General features: G+C 41.1%; 1 protein-coding gene across 2 annotated transcripts in view; it reads left to right on the top strand.

The window, feature by feature from the left end:
- LOC145349730 (magnesium transporter NIPA3-like) overlaps nt 1–11030 on the top strand; it is a 31548-nt gene extending 20518 nt beyond the window's left edge. For both annotated transcript variants that reach the window (XM_080198274.1, XM_080198269.1), the window contains exons 4-6: nt 1228–1318; nt 3157–3317; nt 9712–11030. In XM_080198274.1, the coding sequence (XP_080054400.1) occupies nt 1228–1318; nt 3157–3317; nt 9712–10361 (902 nt within the window). In that variant the 3' untranslated portion in view covers nt 10362–11030. The remainder of the gene's footprint in view (nt 1–1227; nt 1319–3156; nt 3318–9711) is intronic.
- The last annotated feature ends 1231 nt before the right edge of the window (nt 11031–12261 follow it).

The raw sequence follows: 12261 nt of genomic DNA, 5'->3' as shown, positions 1-12261 counted from the left end.
TCAAGAGGGAATAGAGGGACATGGACTGAGTAAGGCAGAAGTTTTTTTTTAGTTTAATTAGGGCATCATGATTTGAGGGCTGAAGAGCCTGTTCCTGTACTGTACTTTTCTTTGTTCTTTTGAGATTTTGTTTCTTGCATTGAAATGCATTCTGGTACTATCTCCAAGGAGACTGCAAGAAATACATTGGGCAAAATATAATTAGTACAATGATGGTCTCACCCACTGTTTGGAGACCAATGCAAGCCCCACCTTGCTTATCTCCGGCAGGTCTGACACAATTGCAGGTACTTACCAGGCCTCATAGTCCAGAAAGCATCCAGTCAGTGGGGGGGCAGCACTGCAGCACTGGCAATGCCACAGGGAGTGTTGGCCACTGCTGCTATTACACTAAGGTCTGCAGAAGGAGAATCAGCCAAGGGCCCCCAAACAGATGTGTGCTGGGGATCACGGGGAGGGATTACTGGAGAAGGGGTCAGTCAGAAGCAAGGGCAGTAAGGAGACTTTCACTGCACATCACCCCCCATCCTCTTCCCAAAGGTGCAGACCACCAGCAAACCCTACAGAGTTCATTGACATTCTTCCCGGTTGGCACATACCAGTGGCAGTGTGATGATCCCCTTAAAGTGGCTACCTGAGGGCCGCAATTGGCCTGCGGCCTCCACCCTCTGTCCCTGCTCTTCAAACTCACCTCAGGGGGACATTATTCTGCTCGTTATTTCAGAATCCAGCAATAAATAGATGAATACATTGAAGGAGACCATTTGGCCATTGTCCCAATGCTAGCTCTTTGATAGATTCAATTCTTTGCTATTTCCCCATTCGCTTGTGAACGTGCTATTTCCCCCTTAAAATATTTATCTAATTTCTTTCTGAAAGTTACTCTTGAATTTGATTCTTTTGCCAATACCTTGAATCTGTCTCTTCTGGTATACTGGTGCTTATGCCATATACTAAAATCCCTCATGATTTTGAGTGTTGCTGCAACACAAGAAACAGATTTTTAAAATATCTTTCCTAATTGGTTGCCTTCTCCAAAAGCTATTTACCATGATCAATATCAACTAATTAAATGTGGGTAAGTACCATCCAACTCCTGACCTGCCAAGTTCTGTAATTTGAATGTGGTTTTAGCGATCTACACACTCAGTATGTAGCTGATAATAGAAGTAATAGTTTTAATCACAGGGCTGCTCAGATTATGATTTCTCACATTTTGTTTTGCAGTGGGTGCTGGAGAAGCTGCTAACTTTGCTGCCTATGCATTTGCACCTGCCACACTGGTCACACCATTAGGTGCACTAAGTGTGCTTATAAGGTATGATTCTTTTTATTAATACAATGATGGGAATACTTTTGAGAAACAAAGCATACCAGCTTGGATGTAACCGTGGCACAATTGGGTCAGGTTGTGGTGTTTATTGAATGCCAGCCAGCATGTGGCTGTCTCACTCATTGAAGTTGCAAAAGCACCAAGGGTGGTGAGTGTCAGTGAGACTATACTCTGGAATGTGGTAACATTTTCAGAATAGAAAGAAGATGGTTTTCATAACTTATTTATGGATAATCAAATTATGTATGATAACCTGAATCATCAGTTACCTAGTCTGACCCTTGCTCATGACTAATGTGGTGCTATGGTTTTGGATTCAGTTTCTCAGTAGAAGTTAATCTCAAAAATATTATGTCCAATTTTCAGCTCAGCAAGACAAGTGCAGTCATTAATGCTCAGCCTCCGACAATATCTGGCCCATTATGCTCCTTAAAGCTGACTAGAAAATAAGTATCCAATGTCCCTGCTTGAAACAGGTGGAAGCTTATGAAATAGGAGCATTAGAACATAGGCAATTCAGCCCTTTGAACTGCTGACAGACTTGATTAGATTACGGCAGATATATATCTTAATTCCTTCATCAGTCATGGATCCATGACCCTTAATCCCTGTCTAATAAAAAACTATTTAGACTATTGCAAATTGGGATCATAGGACCTAATGCATTTTTAACGATGCAACATACTCCACAAATCCCATTCGGTGGGATTAAACATAACATGGCCATTTTTATGGGAACCACTGGCGGTCACTCCAGAAACATTTTTTTGTAGGTAGGAAATAGGATGGATCTGTCCTTTTGTGACAGCCTTCCAGAGCTTCTCTGCAAATGCTTGTCCTCTTTAGCACCAACATACTGACTCAGCTCTACAAAGCTTGACATGGGGAATCAGTTGGCTGGACAGCTGATATGTGATGTACAGTGATACCAACTGTGTGGGTTCAATTCCTGTATTAGCTGAGTTTATTCATGAGGTCTTGCTCCAGTTTCCTTCCACAGTCCAAAGGACATGTTGGTTAGGTACGTTGGCCATGCTAAATTCTCCCTCTGTGTACCCGAATAGGTGCCGGAGTGTAGCGATTAAGGGATTTTTCACAGTAACTTCATTGCAGTGTTAATGTGAGCCTACTTATGACATTAATAAGTAAACTTAGATCTGGTGATCTTCAGCTTAAAGAGGTAGTCATCTGGAACTATGGCAACTTAACCTTTTTTTTAAACAAAGGAATTTGAATCTTGTGCCAGGACTGGAATTTCATGTTTTTTTCAGAGGCAAATAGGATGAAGATGATGTGACACACCTAGCTGGTCCAGCTGAGCTGTTAAGTCAGCTTAACAGCTGTTAATGTGAGAGATCTTATGTTTAAGACCTTACATTTTGTTGCCAGTTTTGTGCCTGTTTTATCCCACAACCTCACATGGGACATTCTCAAAAACCTTACTGACTTTAAAATATCTGTGGTTCAAGGCATCATCCAGGAACACAACACATGCCATGGTGCTTCATGGCTAGGGGAACTTACTCACTGTGAGTGAGTTTAAAGCATAAAACTACCTGTAGTTCAGCACTAATTGTTAGCAAATTGACAAGATATTTGTACATGAGAATATTGCAAATGTGCAGGAGAGACAAATTAGTGGAGCATGTCAGATTGTTATGTACCTAATCTCTGCTGTAGCTGACCTGCAGGGATTGCTTCCTGATGCTAAGATAGAAAAATGATTGGTTACCCAAGAGTAGTATTCACAGCTTACACATTCATATGTTTACATATTTTTGCTGCAATGTCCTATTAATTTTCCTAATTTATACTTTACACAGTGCTGTGCTCTCATCATACATCTTAAATGAGCGATTGAATATTCATGGCAAGTTAGGATGCATGCTGAGCATTGTTGGGTCAACAGTAATAGTGATCCATTCTCCAGAAGAGGAAGGAGTTCATTCCTTGCAAGAGATGGAAGAAAAGTTAAAAGACCCAGGTAAAGCTAAATTTATTTATTAGTCACAAGTAGGCTTACATTCACACTATAATGAAGTTACTGTGAAAATCCCCTGGTTGCCATACTCCAGCGCCTGTTCTTGTACACTGAGGGAGAATTTAGCCTGGCCAATCCTCCTAACTTGCACATCTTTGGATTGTGGGAGGAAACCCACGCAGACACGGAGAATGTGCATACTCCACACAGATAGTGACCCAAGCCGGGAATCGAACCTGGGTCCCTGGTGCTGTGGGGCAGCAGCGTTAACCACTGTGCTACCATGCTGCCCCACGTTTTATTATGATGTATTTTTGTAAACTAAGAACTTAAAATTTAGCATGACAAAGGGCTCTTAAGACTTCAAACCTACTCCTTTTCAATCGACACTAAAAATTCTTGAAGATTAGGCACAATTGTATAGTTGTACTAATTTTGCACTCTGTTGTAATGGGAGCTAAGGGTATGTGCGGAAAGAACTTTTCGATTGGCATATATTGGGTTTCTTTTTGTATTTTAGTACAGTATTTTTATTTTCTTCTCATACTCTTAAAACCTGTCTGGTATTCATAGGATTGTTATAGCACAGAAGTAGATCATTTAGTCCGCTATGTCTGCGCGGCTCTACCGAATAGCAATTTGCCTGTTGCCATTCCCTTGTCTTCTTCCTGTAGCTCTGTACGTTCTTCCTTTTCAGATTGACCCTGCTTCCACCACACTCTTGGTGCATTCCAGATCCTAACCACTTGATGCTTCAAAAAAATGTTTTCCCCGTGTCACTATTTCTTCTTGTACCAATTAGCTTAAATCTGTGTCCTCTTGTTCCTGAACCATCCACCAATAGGAGCATTTTTTTTCTTCTTCTTTGCTACGTTCAGACCACTCTTGATTTTGAATACCTCTATCAAATCACCTCAACTTTTGGGTCTCCAAGAAAAACAGTCCCAACTTCTCCAATCTGTCTACAGAACTGAAGTTCCTCACCTCTGGAACCATTTTTGTGAATCCTGTCTGCACCGTCTCCAAAGCCTCCATCTTTCCTAAAGTTTGACACTCAGAATTGGATGCAATGCTCCAGTTGAGGTTGAACCAGTGTTTAACATGATATCCTTGTTCATGTGCCTATTAATAAAGCTAGGATACTGTATGCTTTATTAACCACACTCAATTTATGCACATATATACACCCAGGTCCCTCTGCTCCCACACTCCATTCAGAATTGTGTCCCTGCATTCCTCCTACCAAAATGAACCATTTTGCATTAAATTTCAGCAGTCGTTTGTCCACTCAACCTGTCTGTCTTTTTGACAGGTGATCAGACTGGCAGGGTGGGGAGGTGACAGCATTTGGACCATTAATGGGGGGTGGGGTTGGTATGGTCAGACCTGCAAGTCTGGAGTTGGGGAGGGGCACGGGTGGCATGGAAAGAGGCTGAGTCAGATTGGGACTGGGAGGGAGAATGTCGGATGGTAAGAGACTGGAATTGGGTCGGAGCTGGAGATGCTGGGGGTTGGGGGGGGAAAGCGTGGAGAGAGTCAAAATGGGAGATGGGGGAGGGATCAGGTGGGTGAGAGTGGCGGAGGGGGTGTTCTGTTAGGTAAGGCTGGGATGTATGCTTGGTTGGGATGGCATTGGGTATTTCATGCAGGGTTTAGTCTGGGTGTTTTTAAATAGTTTCTCTGGAGCTAGAAGTGCTTTTTAACCTTCTAATTTTTTCAAAGTAATTGTCAGGGTAAAATTGGCGGAACCATCCAAAATGAGCAATTTAAATTGCTTTGTTGGATGATTCCTAGCCTAGGGGAAGTCAGAGCTTCTGGAGTATTGTTGCGTAAACCTTGCCTTAGATGGAAACATGCAAAAGGGATCCCCCAGTGCATCACTGGGGTATCCTCCAAATGCAGTGCTGGAGAACCACTAATTTACAGGCCACAGAAACTCTTACTGTCTGTTCTTAACTATTTTTAAGAAAATATTTGTGTGTGTCTTCTTCACAGTAGAAGACACACACAAGTCTCAAGAATACTTAAAAACCAAGCGATAAAGAGAAAGGAGAAACTTAAACAACCACTGGGAAAGATACTTGGAAAGATAGCAGAGGTAAAGGTTGACACCAAGTGTCCAAGACCTGATGGCTTTCATTTTAGAATTGAAAAAGAAGTAACTGCTGAAATGATAGATGATTGGTGGTGATGATAGAATCATAGAACAGGGCAGAAAGAGGCCTTTCGACCCACCAAGCCAGCACCGACAACAATCCCATCCAGGTCCTATCCCCATGATTTCACACATTTATCCTGTTATTTCTCCTGACGCTGAGGCAATTTAGCATGACCAATCAACCTGGAAGTCACAGGTCCTTATTTATTTTTAATTTGGGCACTAAAAGGCTAATTTCTTCATCCTAAGGATATTTAGCCAGGTTCTGAAAAATAAAAATTTATTTATTAGTCACTAGTAAGGCTTACATTAACACTGCACTGAAGTTACTGTGAAATTCCCCTAGTTGCCAAACTCTGGCACCTGTAGGGTCACTGCATCTAACCCGCACGTCGTTTAGACTGGGAGGAAATCGAAGCACCTGGAGGAAACCCACACAGACACAGGGAGAACATACAAACTCCACACACGCACAGTGACCCAAGCTGGGAATCAAACCCAGGTCCCTGTGAGGCAGCAGTGCTAACCACCGTGTCACCATGCCATTTTTATTGCCAGATTGACTTGGAGAAATAAAGTTGCCTAACAATTCACATCATAACTGTTTACATCTACTTTGGAAAGATTGGAGAATGCAAACAAAGGAAAATATGGAATACATTATACCCAGTTGATCACCCAAGAAATCCTATTGTTACAACCCAGGGATTATTTTACTTTTTAATTAGATTTTGTTACAATCCTGTTGGGGACCAATAATATTTAAAGAAGAAATCTGAACAATGAAAGTTTATTTATTACTGTCACAAATAAGCTTACATTAACACTGCAATGAAGTTACTGTGAAAATCCCCTAGTCTCCATATTCCGGCACTTGTTCGGGTACACAGAGGGAGAAGTTAGCATAGCCTATGCACCTAAGCAGCATGCCTTTCGGAGGAAACTGGAGCACCAGGAGGAGACTAACACGGACCCGGGAAGAAAATGCAAACTCCACATGGTGACCAAAGCCAGGAATCGAACCCGGGTCCCTGGCAGCAGTGCTAACCACTAGGCCACCATGCCGCAATGAACTGACAGAACAACACCACAAGATTTATGTTTTTAAAACAAAAACAATTTTATTGAATATCAAGAAACTGAACAAGGGCAGCACAGTAATTAGCACTACTGCCTCACAGCTCCAGGGACCTGGATTTGATTCCCAGATTGGGTCACTGTCTGTGTGGAGTTTGCACCTTCTTCTCGTGTTTGCGTGGGTTTCCTCCGTTTTCTGCAGTTTCCTCCCATAGTCCAAAGATATGCAGGTTAGGTTAATTGTCCATTAGTGTCCTGAGATGTGTAGGTTGGAGAGATTAGTGGATAAATATGTAGGGATGTGGGGCAGGGCCTGGGTGAGATTGTGGCTGATGCAGACTCGATGGCCTAATGGCCCCTTTCTGCACTGTAGGGATTCTATGAAATTGAGCACCATTAAGAGCATAGCTTATAAAAACTTGTGCTATAAGATTCATTCACTTTTCCTCGATCCAACTCAGAGTTTACCAGCACTCTGCAGAATTCAACTTGTATTCTCTTCAAAGTTCCAGCTATTCACCAAGGTACAAATTTCATGGGGGTTATTCCATTATCCATGGACAGCTATAGTTAAAGAAGGCAGCTTGCCAATCCAACGACACCCACATCCCATGAATTAATTTTTAAAATTAAAAATTTGCTTTCGGCTGAGGGACCCTTACAACCTTGTGATCCTCAATTTCACTGTCTTAGCAGAGGCCTCCATGCGGCTCCTGTGTAATGGCTTAACATGTTAGAAAAAATCCTACATTTACAATAACTTGTTGCTAACAGTTTCAGACTGAAGCCAAGCTCATTCCTTCCAGAACTCCAACTGAAATAGGTTTAACTGCTTTTTATTGAACTTCACTGTGGATTTCTTCCTTTCCAGCTAAACAAATCTTCCAGTCATGCCTTATGCCTTATACCTTATGCCAGCTTCCAATCACAGACTGAAACATGGTTGGTGGGTCTAACCTTATTGTATCTCGGGTGAACATCTGGCTTTAACTCTCGGCTTTTAAGGAGCTACAAGACCCAAAACTGACGCAGCCGTTCACCTGCTTCTCAGCCTTGCCTGCTGGCTATGCTGTAATTAAATTCACAGAAATAACTAAGTTCTACCCATCTCCATGGCAATGTGACACACCTGTCCCCAGATAGAAATGCAAAGTAAATACCTTTTGAACTCAAATTCTGGCAAAACACACAACTAATTCCTCACTGGAATAACTGCAAACATCGTGGGCTGGATTCTCCAACCTTGGCAGGCATCTGGGATTCTCCCATCCCATTGTGGTTCATGGAGATTTGGCTGAATGCCAAATTCTCCGTTCTCACTGGTGACATCAGCAGGACGTGAACAGCTGGAGAATTCCGGCCGATATCTCCAATTCTTTATCTCTGTAATCCCACCTGTCATTTTATGATCTTGCCATTGGCCCCAGCCTTTTGGGTGTAATAAACTCAATCTTGTTTAAATTGCATTTACTTTAGGGCTGCTTTTACTGGTTTTTCATAAGAACATAAGAACATAAGAAATAGGAGCAGGAGTAGGCCATCTAGCCCTTCGAGCCTGCCCCGCCATTCAATAAGATCATGGCTGATCTGTCGTGGCTCAGTTCCACTTTCCCGCCCTCTCCCCATAACCCTTAATCCCCTCTCCTATCAAAAACCCATCAACCCACGTCTTAAAAATATTTAGCGAGGCAGCCTCCACCACTTCAACGGGCAGAGAATTCCAGAGATTCACCACCCTTTGAGTGAAGAAGTTCCTCCTCAACTCCGTTCTAAACCGCCCTCCCTTTATCTTGAGGCTGTGCCCCCTAGTCCTACTGTCTTTTTTGAGCGGGAAGAGTCTCTCCACCTCTATCCTATCCATCCCATTCATCATCTTATACGTCTCAATGAGATCTCCCCTCATTCCTCTAAACTCTAACGAGTACAAGCCTAGTTTATTCAGCCTCTCCTCATAGCTCAACCCCCTCAACTCCGGCATCAGCCTAGTAAACCTCCTCTGCACTCCCTCCAAGGCCAAAATATCTTTGCGCAGGTGCGGCACCCAAAACTGCACACAGTACTCCAGCTGCGGCCTCACCAATGCCCTATACAGCTGCAGCAAGACCTCCCTACTTTTATATTCAATCCCCCTCGCTATGAAGGCCAGCATCCCATTTGCCTTCCTGACCACCTGCTGCACCTGCAAGCTGGGTTTTTGCGACTCGTGCACAAGGACCCCGAGGTCCCTCTGCACCGTCGCCTGCTGCAGTTTTTCGCCACGTAAGTAATAGTCCTTCCTACCATTCTTCCTACCAAAGTGGACCACCTCACACTTGCCAACATTAAATTCCATTTGCCAGTTCCTGGCCCATTCGCCCAGCCTATCTAGATCCTTCTGCAGACTCTCCACACCCTCCGCACAATTTGCCGTTCCCCCAATCTTGGTGTCATCAGCAAATTTCGACACCCTACACTCGGTTCCCTCCTCCAGATCATCTATATAAATGGTAAAAAGCTGAGGCCCCAGCACCGACCCCTGGGGCACTCCACTAGTCACCATCCGCCAATCCGAATACGTTTTCTAGCTAAAATTTAATTCCTAAAACTATAAATTATATTCTAAAGCTTAGAGTTAAAAACTAGATTTTCACAACAATATTGCATAGTGTAGGGACTGCTGAATGTAAGATTTTCGCCATTCCCTCTGTCCCCCCTTCAGGCTAACTGCCACTTTCCTCAGGCAATCCTTTATAAAGCTATATCTTTGTTTGCCATTCACTTAATGGGCACTTTCAACACCTTCTCGGCCTTCTGCATGCTCATTTACATTCCCTTTGTCCAATTTCACCACTCCTGCCTACCCTCATAGTATAAATCCCTGCTGATTCTCATTCCCCTCTGATGAAGGGTCATCCAGACTCAAAACATTGGCCCTACTCTCTCCCCACAGTTCTCAGGCTTGCTAAGATTTCCAGTATTTTCTGTTTCAGATTCCAGCATCCACAGTATTTTGCGTTTATCTTATGTAAGATGTTTGGGACTCTCCTGTGAGTCACCAGTGCCATTGTATCCAGCAAAAATACCCAACGCAAACATAAAACTGCTAACAAACTGCATATCATCTGTGGAGAAATTTATGTTTGTTCATAATTTTATCTTTTATATTTTGTCTCTCTCTTTCAGGGTTCATCATATTTGCCAGCGTAACAGTTATAGCCTGCCTTTTGTTGATAATATTTGCTGCACCCAAAATGGGACCAACTAATATATTGATCTATGTCGCCATTTGTTCACTGATTGGAGCCTTTTCGGTATCATCTGTGAAGGGATTAGGTATTGCCATAAAGGAGCTGTTTGACAAGAAACCAGTAGTCGATAAACCACTGAGCTGGATTCTCCTCGCCATCTTAATAGCGTCTGTCAGCACGCAAATCAATTACTTAAATAAAGCTCTTGATACCTTCAACACCTCAATGGTGACCCCTATTTACTATGTATTTTTCACTACCACCGTCTTAATTTGCTCTGTTATCCTTTTCAAAGAATGGAACAATGTGGCAATTAAGGATGTCATTGGGATTATCAGTGGATTCTGCACCATCATCCTAGGCATCTTTTTACTTCATGCTTTTAAGGATGTTCAATTCACCTGGGAACAATTAACATCTCTCATTAAGAAAAATGAGACAGTGGGAATAAATAGATTTGGCCATGATGACCATCAAACATTGCTAGACAATGTGGACAGCCCTTCTGCTATTTATGATGATGACATACATTTATTCTTTAATGGAAGAAATGTTGGTTTTAAGGAGTGTTCTAATCTGAGGTAACTAGAAAAACTTGCATTATTTTCCAATAAATGACTATCACCTGGAACATCATGAGTTCAGCAGAAACATTGTATACCATCAATGCATTTAATGGATTCCAACATTCTTCAGTCTGCTATCAAAAGGACATAATTCTTAGATGTATTCAGTTACAGATTTTGCAGTTTATTACTCATTATTCAAAATTGTTTTTTGCACTAAAATGGGTTAGCCAGTAATCCCAATTAAGCAGAATGATGCAATGAAGAGAAACATGTTGCATGATCATATAACTTGAAAGCATTTTAACTTCTAAGTAGTAAACTGTTTTAATTTGAGGATTCACATGATGAGAGCAAATAGAATATTCTGTCTTTGGATAATGGAATTCTTGTGCATAATACCAAGCACAATCAAAATGATTCATGCCAGTGTAAAGATCAAAATCTGGAATGCAAATATACTGTAATATATACTACATAAGGCTTTTTAAAATATTGTGACAGTACTTTTTTTAAACTAAGTTATTGCATGCTGTGAAAATTATTTGGCATTTGATATTAATGCTTATATATAATTGAAGCTTTATAAAGAACATCATACTCCTTGGTGAACGGGTTAAACTCAATGTATTGAGTTTGCATATAGCTTCATAAATTTTTACTAATAAAAGATCTGTTCTCGCATTTGAGATGCAAACATTTGCTTAAAGGAATTTTTTTTGATTTCTTAATTTTTGATTATCTTGGCTTTAATGGAAACAGAAATCAGCAGTTTTGTTACAGAGAATCGCTTGCGCATAATATTCCTTTTTCTTAATATGTACTTTGACCCTAAATTGAGCAAATTGTCTTTTGTATCTCCTTTTTGTTGGACGTTTTGTTTTCATTCAGTAACAATGGCTTGGTGATTTTATACATTTACATTACTTTGAGTATCATCAAGGTGCAGAATCTGCAGAATTGGTCAATTTTTAAATTTCATTTTGGGCACTAAGGTCAATTTCAAATGTTTCAGTGACTGTTGAATGTGACTTAGTGATTATAAAATACCATGACCCATTCATCCCCTGGTCCCTCAAAGCATGATTGTGAATAGGTAACAGTTTTGTATACAGGTCAATTCAAACATTGTAAACATTGGCTTGAGGCTTTCCAAATTTCTTTCACATAGGGTGTTATAATTCAGGCTAAAAATTCCAATGTGTGTTATGAAATCTGCCTGGATCATAAGTTTTAATCAAACAATGTTTATTTTAACATACAATTAACATTTATAGAAAGAAAATTAGTATTTTTTTTTACCAATTACAAACAAAACCATGACATTGTATAAATCTTAACAACTAAACACCATTGCAATGAAACAAATCCCATAAACAAAACCTTTGCCACAGGTTTAACAAATCAAAGACTAATGTTCATATGATACTGGAATTTAGTTCTTTGTTTGAATGTTCTCTTGAAGCACACAGACAAGCTTGGAGTCAGAACAGCTTCTCAAAATACCAGGGAGAGAGACTCTGGTAAAGCCAACCACCAACAGCAGATTTCCTATGCCAGGAACATGGAAATTCAACTGTTAGCTGGAAGCAAAAGGGGGAGAGAGAGAAACACTGCTTTCCAGCTTGATGTCTACCCCTTTATTAACCAAAACTGAAAATGAATCCTCAGATTTTTTTCCTGAGGAGGAACCACCTGACTTTGACTTGTCAACCAATCTTCCTCTCACAATGCAAAGTCATAAAGGATCCCAGAGTAAAAATAAACAAGACCCATTTAAGCCATTGAAGTAGCAATAAAAGGACTTCTTGCAGATGGCCCAGCAACAATGAGGAAAAAAACTCTTAAAAAGATCTGCTTACAACTGCAGAGAATGTGATTTTTTTTAGAAAAAACACTTCCTACAGGCACACTAGCGT

Source organism: Carcharhinus amblyrhynchos, chromosome 1 (assembly GCF_965287045.1).
Source record: "Carcharhinus amblyrhynchos chromosome 1, sCarAmb.v2.hapA, whole genome shotgun sequence".
NCBI lineage: Eukaryota > Metazoa > Chordata > Chondrichthyes > Carcharhiniformes > Carcharhinidae > Carcharhinus > Carcharhinus amblyrhynchos.
Note: the sequence above shows the minus strand (reverse complement) of the source record. Positions and strands in the feature narration are given on the sequence as shown.